The sequence below is a fragment of the Argiope bruennichi genome, chromosome 10, assembly GCF_947563725.1.
Source record: "Argiope bruennichi chromosome 10, qqArgBrue1.1, whole genome shotgun sequence".
Classification (NCBI taxonomy): domain Eukaryota; kingdom Metazoa; phylum Arthropoda; class Arachnida; order Araneae; family Araneidae; genus Argiope; species Argiope bruennichi.
The window spans coordinates 117,197,615-117,213,878 of NC_079160.1; the positions used below are offsets into that span (position 1 = coordinate 117,197,615).

The window sequence follows — 16,264 nt, forward strand, 5'->3', positions numbered from 1 at the left end:
GATAGCACTGGACTGTAGAATGCACACACATTCAACTTTATTATAATTAAAGATTTATGACTATATAGATCTTCTGATTTTATCCAATCTGAATGATGATATAGCAACCAGACACATAGGGATAACATTAAAATGCAGAATACCAAATGCTACAAAAACGTAAGTTGTAAAGATGAAATAAGTATTTGAGTCAAAGACATTATTTCAACAACAGACTACCACTGTTTAAGAAATCAGTAGTAAAAATATTTATTGCTGAGTAACTATTGTATACTTTATATAGATATACAACTTCAGTAAACAGGAAAATAAAATTTTGAAACACGGGTAAAAATCATTCAGACCCATTCTTGTTCGTGCAGTAAAAAAGAATTTTATGAAGCAGTCTAAGATGATTCTTTAAATCAAGAAAAATGATTTTTATCCTTTGCCCACAATTCTTCAAGAATATCATCCACATTTTCTTCTTGAAATCGCTCAACCCATGACTGGATCATGCCTTCTGCTGATGGTTCATAATTTTTCAAATTAATTTTACCATCTAAAAAAATAAAAATGAAAAATATAAGGATATATATATAAAATAATTGGACACAGTCATGTATTAAATAATAATAATTAAAAAAACCACCCTTGAAAATTCACATTTTTAAATGCAGCATTTTTACAAAAAAAATTCTAATTCCATATTTTTTTAAAAAAATTAATGAATATATTATAAGTAATTTATTTCCCAACAAATTAGAGTAGGTTCAGAGTTTAATTTCCTATGGTGAATTACACACATAAATGCACAGCTCACAGCATTGAACTCAAAAGCCATTAAGTGGTAGTTGGTTGTTGATTTATTCAATAAGTATACCTATTTTTTAAAAAAAAAAACTAATTTAAAATTAGAAAGCAGTTAAAAAACAGTATACATTTTCTCTGATTTATAAAATTCAAAAATAAGTAAAATTACTTATTTTAAGAAGTTTATATAAAATTCAGTTCACTTAAAAAGTGGTAGTAAGGACAGCCTAATTTTGTTTTCAATATGATTTGGATTTAGTTTTATTTACTGGTATAATAATGTGTAAAACAAAAAGTTTTTGCTACATCTATTAATGAACAAACATAAGATAATTTAATAAATCAAATCATAACAATAGAGTGGGAAAAATCTTTTAGAAACCAACAATTAAATTTTTTTAATAGTAAAGAAAAATTTAGATAATTGATATGAACAAACTAATTTTAAAATATATAAGTTTTTTTTGGCTTTGTATAAAAATTTCATTATTTAATTTCATGAAATTTAAATGATATTTTTGATATAGTTCGCAAGTACCAGTACTATAAAAGATAGAGACATGCAATGACATACTAAATAATAATAATAAAAAGTTTTGAAATGGATGATTTGAAGTATAAGCAATGTTATATATATAGTTGTGAATCTAGTAAGGAAATAGAATTTTGCTTATATTTAATAAAAAGGAAAACATGGACAGCAATTAATGTGCAATTCATTCATGTGTTAAAGTTGGCCTGTGCATTAAAATTAGTTACATAATGAGTAATCATTATAAATTAAATTACAGCAATGACCAATATACAAGATTACAACCTAAATCATTATTTTAAGAAGATTTACTTTCATTCAATTTATGAACAAAAATGAGCTTTTACATTTTTAATACATTTTCGACAAATGATTTTTCTTTTTCCATTTTTGAATTCATTTCTGGTCTTTTGAAATAATACTTCCACAGCTCATCAAACATTAATTAAGTTAAAAAATCAGATTAATATTATTGACATGATGGGCGTTCTAACTGGCAGGCAGAAAATTAAGAATTATTTAGTGAATACGCATTTTCTGCTTTCATAAGTGTTTTGCTTTATTTCTAAATTTAATGATTATTTTTAATAATAATGTTTAATTCAACATCATCTAAAAATGTCTTTTTTAGAACTTTTAATTAGTTATTTTTTTAATCCTACAGGATACTACATTATTTTAATGACAACAATTATTTTTTAATGACTATAGAATACAAAATTACTAAGGATTCTCTAGAAATGAAATAAAATAAAAACTTCAATACACATGTATTAAAGTATTTGATGACTGCCAAAGCACATCAGCTTACATGTAGATAAAATTATGATGAATAATTTTAATATCTCAGTAGTTCGCATAAAATAAATCTCATACCAATCTAAAAAAGACTTATTAAATAGTTAAACATCAGAAGTAAATCTATAGACCAAAACTTACCTTCTTCAAAAGTATTAGTCTGGACAAACAATTTTCTAGGTTTTTTACGAGCCATAACAATTTCTCTATAGTCAAGGAAGGGATATTTGGTTCCAGATTTAACAGCTGAATACTTATCATACATTTCTTTCGCTGAGGTAATATCTGCAGTTGATCTGTAGAGCTATGCAATGAAAAAGAGAAATATATTAACAAAAAGGTAAAGCTATGACTAACAAATAATTTAAAAACAATTGTAATAACAAAAAATTCGACACAACACTCATATGAACAAATTCTTGCTAATTAGATTAAGATGATGATCAGTTTGCGAGTAATTTCAACTAAGAAGAAACCGAACAATAGATTTCCACAAAAGATTTAGACTGTTTGAACAGCAGAGGCATGTTTTACCCAGAAATATATATCATTAAACCAATATAAAAAGAAGCAATAGTATGTGCATAATATTTATAGAATTGTATCTTACTGTTATCTGAAGACATGAATAAATGAAAGTGGGGTACTATAATGTTGCTAGAAGAATGGCAAATTCATTATGTGTAAGAATTATATTTCAGAAACACAAAGCTAGATAAATGAAATCTAACAAACAGTTATGAAACTAAGATTGAATATTTATATCAAAATTCTGAATAATTAGTCAATGAGAAAAGATACAAAAAGACATTTGATTCACTTCATTATGCTATGACTTTAAAACTACGCAGTAGCAGTTTTATTTAAATATATGAGAAAATTAAGAGGTGAAACTTTCAACTGGTTAAAAATTGCAATTTATAATATTATAAAAGTCTTAACTTCTTAAGGATACAAAGATAATTTATTCCTACAACATAATGCAGATTCATATGGGAAAAATAATTTGCTCTTAAAGCATGAATGAAATGGCAAGAACTATGTTCATAATTGAAATCAAGATATATGAATTATTGTTATTGCATGCAAATAAATATTATAAGATGAGGTTTATTGTTTTATGGGACTTTAGTAAGAATTAAACAATTATCATTCTTTAAAATGAATAAATCAAATCAAAGATGCAGTTAATGAACATACTCTTTGAATGAATAATGTTCATTAACTGTTTATTCACTAAATACCGAAATGTGAAATTTCTAATTATCAAAAGCAAATGACTTATTCCATACCTGCAATTTTCCTAGAAACTTCCCAATTGCTGGTTTTCCAATGCTAGCAATTTTTGATCGATCCATAGTCAGTAAAAGATTGGGGTTTCCATCAGTGCCGTCAACTTTTTCTACCTTCACAAAATCTTCACCACATTCCAGCAGAACTTGAAGTATCACATAGCGAGCTTGAGAATGAGCCTAAAAAGAATGATTTAGAACAGAATTAACTTAGTTCAATTTATACACAAAAATACCAAGTGTATCTATCCTTAGCCTACATTATAATCATTTTGGGGAAAGCTATTTCTGAATCATTAATTATCAAAGTTGGCTCTTATTCTTCTATTCTCCATTTCAACGGGAGCATACCTAACGTTTATAATTTTTTCATAAATCAAAACCTGCATGTATAATGGACCCTTGGTGATCACCAAATATCAAAGATGAAATCCTGTCACTCAGTCACCACAGCTCAATTTAGAGGAGAATAATTTACGGGGGGGGGGGGAGAAGAGGAAATGCTAAAAAAATCCTTAAACTCATTTGAATTGAAAGCCAAAATTATACATGGATAAGAATGAAAATAATGTATTGCATGTAAATTTATGTATTGCTAAATTAACTGCATATCCTTTTCAATCCTAATATAAGCTATAATATGTAGTACCTAAGCTATTGTTTGCAAACAAACACACAGAGAAAGAGGAATCAAGCAACCGATTCAAAGAATACTAAGTTATGTTATGTGTGTTTTCATGTACCGAATATTTTAAAATATCAAATTAAATTCTCAAGTACAATTTCCTAAGTCAACTTGTTCATCTATACTTATAAACTCTACAGGCCAGATTGTTCGGCATACAGCTACCAAATTTGGCACATGCATAACTAGGGGGTCAAGATATGCACTTGGGCTCCTTTTTTTTTGAATTTTTAATTAGAATTTTAAAATATTAATTAAAATCTAACTTTCCTGCCAAAAAATCTTTTCATTTCCTCACCGCCAAATGACTAAGGCTTCAGTTTTTTTCGTTTTTTTAAGTAGGATTTTTTAATCTGTTTACGACCGATTATTTTAAACGCTTCTGTTTATTTTCTTAGTGTTTGATGCATTTAAAATCAAACACTGTTAATATTATAATAATAATAATAATATGTTTATATAGTAAACATTGTTAACCATCTGCTCATTATGAATCTGAGAAAATTTTGTTGACAAATTCTTGAGATATTATATAAATTAAGAAATATATTCATTAGCGCCTGTAAGGTTTAAATGCTCAGCGATTCTGTTTTCAGTAATCATATTAAAAAAAAAACGCTTTGTTTTAGTAAAAAATATTATTATATTAATCATTTCCACTTTAATTTAAAGCATAAATTCTACGGGAGCTAACAGAAAATTAAAGAGATACATATTACATTACTAGCCGCCTTTGGCGACCAGCCGGTTCGCCAATCTTAATGTTCATTTAAATTTTAATAATTAAATAGGTTGAACCGGAGTTTAACCCCCTTCTTCGCCCAGTTGCGATAACGCGCCAAAGCTGGCAATCTTTATTATGCACTAAAATTGAATATCTGCTCCTTTGCTTTTGAACATTTCGCAAGACCGTTGTTGGCCATTTTTTAAAATTGTGAAACGCAGGGGGTTAAACTCCGGTCGTACCATTAAATATTTTATGCAATTCCAACTTTAATAGATTCTTCATCAAAATATTTTAAAACTTCAAATTTCGATAGTCATATAATTCACTCATAATATTATAAAAGCCTTCAGTCATAACGTAATATGTATCTCTCTAATTTTTCTTTTACCTCTCGTAGAATTTATGTTTTAAATTAAAGTGTAAATGATTAATCTGCATTTAATATAATAATATTTTTTACTGAAACAAAGCATTTTTTTAAATAATATGATTACTGATAACAGAGTCACTGAGCGTTTAAACGTTATGGGCACTAAAGAATATCTTTCTTAATTTATGTAATATCTCAAGAATTTGTCAACAAAATTTTCTCAGATTCATCATGAACACATCGATTAATTAACAATGTTTCATTTTAAATGCATCAAACACTAAGAAAATAAAATGAATCGTTTAAAATAATCGGTCGAAAACAGGTTTAAAAAAACTACTTAAAAAACGATGTAGTTAAAACTATAAGCATATACAAAAAGATATATAACTAACATAAATACAATTTAATTACAAAAGCATGCAACTAACCTAAAAATAATTTAAATCACTGAAAACAGGTTTAAAAAAACTACTTAAAAAACGATGTACTTAAAACTATAAGCATATACAAAAAATATATAACTAACATAAATACGATTTACTTACAAAAGCATGCAACTAACCTAAAAATAATTTAAATCATCCGTTGATAGTGGTTGTCATGACAACAATCAGAACAATGCGCATGCGTGAATTTTCTTCGCCAGTTAGGTAACGCAAATGCGTGAATTTTTCTACGCCATTTGGGGTAACGCTATGCAGATTATACATTTTTAATTTCCTTTATTCTGTGTTATTTTAATTCAAAAGTACTTCAGAATGAATCTGAAACATGGATTAATTAACAATGTTTAATTTTAAATGCATAAAACATTAAGAAAATAAACAGAATCGTTTGAAATAATCCGCCGAAAAATGTTAACCCTAGCCTCATTATTGTTGGGAGAAAAAAAAGCTGAAGTCTTACTCATTTGGAAGATTTTTTTGGCTTGAAAGTTAGTTTTTAATTAATAATTAAAATTCTAATTAAAAATTCAAAAAAAGGGACCTCAGGTGCACATTCCCGACCTCTAAGGTATACATGTACCAAATTTGGTAGCTGTATGTCAAATGACCGGGCCTGTAGAGCGCCAACACACACATTGAGCTTTATTATAAGTATAGATGACTGAAGGTCTTTATAATATTACAAGTGAATTACATGACTATCAAATTTTGAAGTTGTTGAAACATTTTGAGGAAGAAACTATTAAAGTAGGAATTACATAAAATATTTAATTATTAAAATTTTAACGAGCATTAAGATTGGCGAACTGGCTTGTCGCCAAAGGCGGCTAGTAATTAATAAATGTTTCACATTATTATTTTAATAATACTCAATGAAATTTATTGTTTGATTATAAAACTGTAGAAAGAAACTAAATTTACAAAAAATGTTTTATTAAACATTTATAAATGCATTATATTTGGAAACAGACATAGATTCTACAACTTTGTCAAAGTAATGTTGTTTAAACATAAATATCAAGAATTATTCAAATCAATTCAATGCAAATACTCAATTGGAACCAGTCAACTGTAGCAATAAATTAATAAATAAACATAAAAGTTACACATTTCTTAATGTTTTAATTAAAAAGTTGAAACTGAAATATTTTAAAGATATATAAATATCTACAGTCAAAACATTAGTAAAAGCACTGTTGAATCTAATCACAATTAAAAAATAAAGTACACTTCATAATGATTCTTTGAAAAGACTTCTTTGTTCATTACTTTTCAAAATGACAAGGTTCAACTCCAAATTAAATTTACAGTACACTTACTTGAAGCCATGATTCTGTTTTGGGATTATACATCTGCAAACCTTCAATGCCACTAAGAAGCATAGCTAACCATAAGGTATAGACAATAACTTCCGCTTCTTCACCTTCATAACCAAAAATTCTGAAAAATTAAAAAAGTATTGAGATTAACTATAAATCCTAAATGCTGAACAAAGGCATTTTTTAGCTAATGAGAATAATACAAACCTAAATGAACTATTTCAGAAGTAATTAAAAATAAAGCTGTGTACGTAAAATATACAAAATGGAATTTAAATAATTATTTTATTTTAAGATTTTTCTTTTGCATAGTAGGAACTTAAGTGTCAAACTTCATGAGGACAGAAGGAGTCGGATAACATAAATTTGTGTTAAGATAGGTTCTGAATAATGCTCGCATAATTAATCCGAGATGGGGAACAAAAAATGTTCAATCAAAGCTTAATTTTAACATTAAAATAGTAGCACTTAGGGAAAGAATTCATGACAATGTCATTCAAATTGCACATACAGTGGTAGCCAAAACCGTGGACACTTTACAAAATCGTTGTTTTCTAACTTTGTAGCTTATAGAAAACGTTACATTTCACAACTTATAAAGTCTTACATATCATTTTGAAGAGAATTAAATGCTGATTTTAATACAAAAATCAAATATTTGCAATACAAAAAAAAGTACTTACAAAATTTTTACTGTAATCTGAATAACAAACAAAATGATGAAGTGGATTGTAATTTCTAACTTTCCTAGCAAATCACTGTTCTTGTTCTGGGAACGAATCAAATGTTAGTAACAACTAGCAGAAGCTAACATCATGTTTAAAGTTGGAACAAGTCAATATTATGCTTTCTCTATAGAAGTATGACTGTTTATGTAATTAAATTGCAAGTTAGAAGTTTTGTTAAACTTTTTAACATACAGTTGGAATTTTTGTAAATATTTCTAATATTTAGTCAAGAATCAATGACATCAAATAAAAGAACATATTGGACCCCTAGAAAGAGAACTAAGTTTATTGTGATACATGAATGCGGTCTTTCCTAAGCTGAAATTGCAAGACAGGTGGGTGATTCAGTGACTACATCTGGAATTCGAAAATTTTATTTATGATATCAGGAGACAAACTCAATAAAAAACAAAGCGGGAAATGGCTGAAAAAGGTGCACCGCATCTGTTGATGACAGAAAAATAAAAAGATTGTCTCCAAGATAGAAGAATGTCATCAGCGGCCATCAGAAGTCAATTGAATGATGCTGGCAATTATGTAGTTCATGGACAACCAGGGGGAAATTATTAGATGTTGGACTAAGAGATGTTGAACTAAAAAAAATCCTTATCTCAATTTAAGCAGCGTATAAAAAGATTATAGTGGGTAAAGGAACACATTAATTGGACAGATGATCAGTGATCACAAGTTATTCGGAGTGATGAAACATATTGTTATTCAGAAGTGATGATGAAAATAGATAAGATACAGAATAGGCGAAGAACTATATCCTGACCGCCTTCAGGCAATTATGAAGAATTTAGTTAGTGTTATGATTTGGTCATGCATGTCAGCAGACGATATTGGTCTCCTTCATGTTATCGATGGGACATTAAACGCAAGAAAATCTATTGACGCTATTCTAGAGTCAAAACTTACACCTCCCATCAGTGATCTATTTCCCAACAACACATAATTTATTTTTCAGCAGGATTCAGCTCCTTGCTACTCAGCAAAAATATTGAAAGAGTGCTTCAGTACAAAGAGCATCGAATTGCTAACATGACCAGGAAACAGTCCTGCATTCAAAATTATTGAGAACTTATGGCACCATTTGAACTCTTGCACATATCAAGCATTTGTCAAATAAAAGAGAATTAATTGAGGCTATCTTTGTTTCCTGGCATTTTGTAATAACAAAGAAAGAGCTAAAACTCTAGTCAACTCAATGAAACATCAAATTGAAGTTGTAATAAAAAATAAAGGCTACTCTACTAAGTACTGATAACTCATTGCAGTCATCAGCATCTAATGTATGTTGATAATTATTACCACTCAACTTTTTTTGTATTGGAATCAGCATTCAATTTTCTTTAAAATGATATATAAGAATTTGAATTTTGAAACGTTACATCTTCTATAAGCATACAAAGTTAGAAAACATAAAAATTTCCGAAAGTGTCCACAATTTTGTCCACCACTGTACACTACATAAACAAGCATTTATAAAATTTTTCAATGATTTATATAATTTTTTTTGTGTATTGTTCCATCTTAATAAAATTGGCTCAATTTATAATAATTCTTTAGCCAATAACATATAAAAAGGATGCAAATCAGTAAATCATCTTAAAACATAATTTTCTTAAAACCCAGCTCTATTTGTATCAGACAATATAATTAATATTTAATAATTTTAAGAATATTACAGAAGTTGGGTAATATATTTCTGCATATATCACCTTTAAGTACTTCAGTAATACTTTTACTAAATAATTTTCCCAGAGTCTAAAGGAAAATCAGAACAAAACTGGAAATATGCATGTATTATCCATGTGCTTCAATTTACGAGGTAGACCTGATAGTAAGATTTTAAGAACAGTACCCTGATGGTAAGATTTTGGCTTTGAGATCTGAAGATTTTAGGTGCGAGACTCAATTTCATTGAAGAACTGCCATTTAAGCAAGTTTAGATCATGTAAAATCCATCGAGGCCAAATTTCTTCCCATTAATCTGATGCGGTGAGGGAGATTTCAGTTCAAGTATCAAATTTGTCATCTGATCGCAGTTCAAAATTACGAGGACCATCTGAAACCAGCCCTAGCATTGCTTTGAAATGGGTTGTTAATATAACTAAATTAAACAGAACATACGAGAATATATATATATATAATTTTTTTTTCTCAACCTCTGATGGACTATAAAAATAAGGAGAGCAAAATGAATTTATTATTAAAAGTTATGGTTACTTTTCAATATAACCACTATAAAAATTCAGGCATTTGTCATATTGATGGAGCAGGTTTTTAATTTCTTCAAAAATTGTTGCCAGCAAGGTGAGATGGCTTTAACATTGTTGTTAGGGTCTTCATTAGTTTGGAAGCTTTTGCTTCCTTCAGATTCAAAGAATAGATGAAAGTCAATTGATGCTAAGTCGCAGCTATGTATTAAAAATGTTCCATTTAAAATGTTTCAGAAGCCGTTGGATTAAGAAAAATGTTTTCAACATTTGAGGACATCAGTTTGTCCATCTAAATTTCTTTGTGCTATTCACACACATTATCACTCTATACTCAGCTTATTCTTTGGTGCATATCTACTGAACTATTTTCTTCTGCTTAAATAAAGAGAATATCACTATGGAAACAGCAAGTGATCGGAGCATTAATTCTAACAGCTGTGCTTATGTGTTGACAGCTCAGCTCAGCTCAGATGAGTGAAGTGGTGCCAAGAGTAGTAAATGTTGAGACGTGCAATTATCCAATGCACATCACAACCTCCTATCATTTATCGGCAAGATTGGAGGTTCAGATGAGGAGAAGGGTAAGAGGCCCTCATATTACAAGTTGCTTACTTTTCCAGTATTTTGTACCGATAAATACTAATCTGACACAAATAGCACATGCATACTAAATTTAGGTGTAAAACAGCAGGTTGAACAATCTCATAAATATTTCAACAGGAGAATAAAAAAAAAAAAAAAAAAAAAAAATCTATAAATGAATTTTAATGCGATGTCTTTTTTCATAAATTTCAAATTCATTTGATATTCTGCTTATTTAGTCATCATAAATTGCATACTAACATACAGTATTGTAAGATTTCAAATGTCACAATTTTTTTCTTCTTCTTTTTTACATCTCATTTGGTCCAGAATGACAGATCCTCCACTTATCCTCTAAATTTTCTTTTTTAGAGACAGGCACCTCTCATCAGTTACATGATAAATATGTTATGATTTCAAAGCAATTTCAAACTATAATATGAAAAAATGACTAAATTTTAGTATATAAATTAAAATACAATAACTCAAACCCTGGATGTGACTGTTTAATATTTAAAAAAATTATCATTCAAGACTTTTATTTAACAATGAAAATAATCAGTCCAATCATTACTTTTATCTGCATTTTCTATTTAATAATCATTACTTTTATCTGCATAATTCAAAAATTTGATAGTTAAAAATGTGCACTATCATTAGAGAAATTATGAAATTTTACTTTAAAATTTCCGGAACATCAGCAAGATACAAGGCCACACATTCTGCTCGACATTCTTCATATGAAGATCCAGTAGAACCAAATACAGAATCATAAGTTTCACCATCATCATACCAACTTGATACCTAATAATAAATGAAAAGTTACAGCAATAAAAAATATTCTGAATTTGATAATTATATTAAATAATAGATTAAAATTATAATGGAATAAGTCATGCTTTTACATAATTTTCAGGCAAGTTTTACCTGTTTGTTCGTTTCAAAATTGAGCACATTTGATGCATCAAAATTCAAACTTCCATCCTTTTCTTTTTTGAAAAGTTTTCCACTACCATGTCCTAAAAGTTCATGAAGACCAACATTGACTTCAAAAGCTAAATTTACATATTGAAGGATAATATCCTGAAACAAATAAAAAAATCTCCCTGAAAAGAAGCTACAATGAATGTACTAAATATGTACTTGAATCATTTGTAATATGTAGTTAGAAATGTTAAAACAAAATTTAGAGATAAAAAAAGTCGGATGTTTGAAAATCAAACAGCAATAGTGATACCCACCCACTATTGAAATTTTTTTTTTTTATTTATCTACGATTCAAATTATGTGCTAACATGATGAATAAGTTCCCTTACTGTCAAATGAAGATTTTCACTCACTAAGCACCTGTAATTGTGGCATGATAGGGAGGAAAATTATGTAATTTACATATTACCTACATCATTATTAACAATTTTTTTTTTAAAGACAACCTATAAAGATTTGTGCTTGTTAGAAACTTATAACACACTATATTTGTTAGAAATTTCTAACAAGATTCTACATTTACATTAATTAACTTGAATAATAATGAAACTTTGATGTATATAGCTGAAGATTACTGTAATATTAATTAAAATAGTATATAATCAGGGCAGTTGATAATATCAAATGCCAAATATACAACCTGCGCACATAAGTGTGAATATCAATATAATTACACCAGTACAAGATTATAGCTGTTTAAAACAACAAAAATATAACAGAAATAAAATGAATGATAAAATATTTTCTTTTACTTTTTTACATAAAAAATGCAATAATCAACAACATTGTTTTTTTAGTTATATTGTATACAAATATACACACTTTAATTGTATGCAAGTATTTTGAAGAAAAATTATTATGAAATTGTTTTGCTTAATATTACATAAAATAATAACTTTACTACCTGATCTGCTTTGCTCAAATAATTGGGTGGCTCTGTTGGTTTGACGGATAATACATTTCCTAAGGATACATTTTTGAAACCATCTTTTTCCTTGATTTCATTATCTAAAATATAAGTATCAAGAAAAGAGTTTTTAAATATTATTTCAATTTAGTATAATAATAAATAAATAAATAATAATAATTAAAAACAAACAGGCAGTAAAAAAATTCAATTAAATAAAAATAAATTTATAATTTCATACAAATAGTTCTAATGAAAGGCACTAATCATTTAAAATTCAACAGTTAGTTGTGAAATCATATGAAAAAGATGGAATATTGTTTGTGAGAATGTTTTTAAAAAGAGCGGGTGTGCTAGTTAGCAATAAAACAACCCGATCTTACTGTAAGAGTGAGACAGTTCCAATTTTTAAATGTTCAACATTTTAATTTCAAATAAACATTCAATATGCTCATCCAGTAACTATGATTAATATTTAAAGATGAAATACAGATGGCAACTGAATAATATCAGATGCAGGAAAAAGAGAAATAACAATTAACACCAGAATTCTAAATTTTAGAACATAAAATTCTCCATCAAATTAACATGCAATTGTTAACAAACCTCCGATTCCATGGTTTTATGAAGTTTTCAAAGTTAAAATAAAACACCTGTATTCATCTAGTTATAATAAAGAACAGGAATTTAAAATGGATTTATTTTAATACTAAACAATAAGACAGGAAAAGATTTTTCACAAGGATACATTCCATAACTCTATTCCATCTTAATTTAAATTTAATGTTTTTTAATTAATCGCAGTATAAAAATAATACTATGATAAAAAAAAAACCTCGAAAACAATAGAATTATTATCTTAACTTATTTCAGCATTCATTTATTTGTATAATTAAGAAATTAAAACTCAAATTTTCAACAATTTGATTATACAAGACAAAAAGTTAATATACCAAAATACATATGCTAATCATAGCAAAATGTCAAGCTATCAACTGAAAATAACAAACTTGATGAAATAAATTTTATTCCTTAGTTACCAACTGTAAAATATTTCATTGTAATAAGAATGTGAAAACAACATCACTCAAAATATCACAACCAGAAAAAATATTAAAGCATGCATAAATTAGCTATAAAAATTAATTTCAGTGGAATTCCAATATTTTTCTTTTGATTCATTAGGTTAAATATTAAAGCTCAATATAAAATGGAATACTCACAGTTAGGAATGCAAATTCCAGCAGGTACACCACTGCTGGCAAAACTCAAGACATCCAAAGAAGTAAAATCTGGTCGCAAAAATTTGTTCTTTTCATAAGCACTAGGCCATGGCAGGAGGGGCAGAAAACTTTCAGCTGAGTTGACAAGGTCAGTGAATTTTGCACTCATCTTTCTATTAACCATTGCTACAAAGCCTGAAATCGATAACAACACAAAGAAGAAAAAAAAATACTCTAAATATTTCAATATATGACATATTTGTCATAATAAAATGATTAAAACACAATTGTATAAACAATATGTTAAAAGAATTAGACACACTGTGAATTAGTGTATTGAGACAGCAGAAAGTTATGTTTTTATTAGATGTTAAAGTAATAATAGTTTTAATGCAAATAACGATATATCAGGGGTGTTTGTGGGACCCCAAAAAATCCCCTGAAACTTTTACGGACTTACTACCGACATTTTGGAGTTTCGAGAAGGGGGGGGGGGAGAAATGAAAAATTACGATTATGAAGTATTGAATGACCTAATTATAAAAGTTCAATGAATTACTTTTTTTGCAAAATTAATAACCATTAATTTTGCAAAATTAAGACCTTTGAACCCAGGTCACGTGATCGCACATCTGGTCGAACGAAGTCTCTCCCTTTTTTTTCTGCCGCGCCTACTTGCCGAAAAGAATCCAGAAGAGAATGTCCGAGAACCGGGGGAATGAGTCATAACTCGCAATAAGGAAAGAACAAAAAAGAAGTTTTTTTCACGCATTATCACTGCCTTTGGAGAAAGAAAGGAAAAGTTTTCACCACACACACTGACCTTGCGTTTTCTGCTTTCAAAGCAAACAAAATTACCCAGATCAAAACAAATAATTCATTATTATTCCTACTTCCTTTTGAACGACGATCCCCGGAATTTCCGGGTATCGAAGTTCAAAATCCCCGGAATTCCGGGGTTTCCCCGGAGCACAAACACCCCTGATATATGATATAACTGGGCTTGAAAGTAATTTTCATGTGTCATAAAAACTGTGATAATTGCTTTGGCAATAACTTAATAAACAATATCACATTCATAATTTTACATTTTATTTTCCAACATGTATATTTAGAAAATGGAAAAATTCATTTAATTAAAATAAATTACTTAATATGAAAAAAAAAAAATCCCCTTTTAAATTTTAGATATTTTTTTAACATTTATCAACTAAGAAAAATGGGTATTTACATGGATCTAGCTAATTAATTATAGGTAAAAAAAATCTATTTTTGATGAGAACATCTTTAATTCATTACTGTTGTGCATAGCAATGTAGGCTACTCATTATGTTTTACAAACACATTTAATTCTATTCTTCCATTCATTAACTTTTAACAGAAAGAATTTTACATCAAATTTCTTACTATACAAATACTTATGATGCATCAAATTACATTTTATGATGGTTATCTTGTTGTTAAAGAATGAAAATAATGAATGAACAGTAACTTAAATATTTATTTGTACGAAAGAGCAAAAATTAATAGAATAAAAAAAAAGAAAAATCTATATTAAGATTTTCCCAGATTTATCAAATATTAGTTAAAAAAATTAATTGACTGCAATCGATAAAAGTAATTTTAGGCAAAAATGTACCTGTAGCAAGTGCAATCTAATTTTACACATTTTTTTCTCAAAAATTTACATGTTTCTTACATTAATGATCCTTAATATATCTTAGAATATCTCAAATGATTCTTAGTATATCTTAAATGAAAATTGAGTACACACATTTACAATATTTTGCCATTAAATATGAATAATTCATTTGGGTTTGTAAAATCAAAATAATTAAAAATCATTACCAATAATTTATAATGGAAATTTCAATTTAAAAAAATTTAAAAAGATGGATATGAAAATCTGAATGCTTTGCATTTAAATAGTTAATGGTATACTAATAACTTAAAGGTTATTGCAGAATATTCATTAAATTCACACTTTAATTTTTTAAAATCTTGTACAAATAATAATAATAAACTACTGATTTTTCATAAATTGCATCAAAATAATTACCTTCAAATTCAGCCCTCATACCAGCAGGATCTCTATAATTTTCAATGAATCCAATATAGCTAAATACATAAGGAAGAAAGTAAAACTTTCATTAATGCTATTTAATATTTTTAGTTAGGAAATGCAGAAAAGTAATCTAAACAGGAGAAGAAAAAAAAAAAAAAAAAAAAAAAAAAAAAAATACAGAATGATTAACTTTGCAAAAGTATTTGAAAAGTCATATATGTAGCCTGGCAGATTAAAAATTAAAAACCTGAATAAAAAGTTTCAAAAGGAAAGCAGAAGCATTCAGATAATAAGTTCCAAAAAGATGGCATGGCTTTATATGGGTAGTTGCTCCGACTGATTTAACAACAACTACAAAAAAGATTCAATTTATAGAAATTAAAATATGAATTCCAAACAAGATTTTAGCCATTGTGGTGTATAATTATTTTTATATAATATTAAGCTTATAAAAATTAGTTTGCAAAATGCATAAACTGATCCTTTATATATATATATATATATATATATATATATATATATATATATATATATATATATATATATATATATATACATACACATACATACATACAATCATGGAATA

At 27.6% G+C, this 16,264-nt stretch overlaps 1 protein-coding gene across 2 annotated transcripts in view; it reads right to left on the minus strand.

Moving 5' to 3' along the window:
- Positions 1–224: 224 nt before the first annotated feature.
- The window catches only part of LOC129988883 (dipeptidyl peptidase 3-like), a 28,115-nt gene continuing 12,075 nt past the window's right edge, over positions 225–16,264 (minus strand). For both annotated transcript variants that reach the window (XM_056097162.1, XM_056097163.1), the window contains exons 10-18: positions 15,673–15,731; positions 13,614–13,808; positions 12,388–12,491; positions 11,424–11,579; positions 11,176–11,300; positions 6,965–7,085; positions 3,415–3,594; positions 2,264–2,426; positions 225–541 (exon numbers count right to left, since the gene is read on the minus strand). In XM_056097162.1, the coding sequence (XP_055953137.1) occupies positions 405–541; positions 2,264–2,426; positions 3,415–3,594; positions 6,965–7,085; positions 11,176–11,300; positions 11,424–11,579; positions 12,388–12,491; positions 13,614–13,808; positions 15,673–15,731 (1,240 nt within the window). In that variant the 3' untranslated portion in view covers positions 225–404. The remainder of the gene's footprint in view (positions 542–2,263; positions 2,427–3,414; positions 3,595–6,964; positions 7,086–11,175; positions 11,301–11,423; positions 11,580–12,387; positions 12,492–13,613; positions 13,809–15,672; positions 15,732–16,264) is intronic.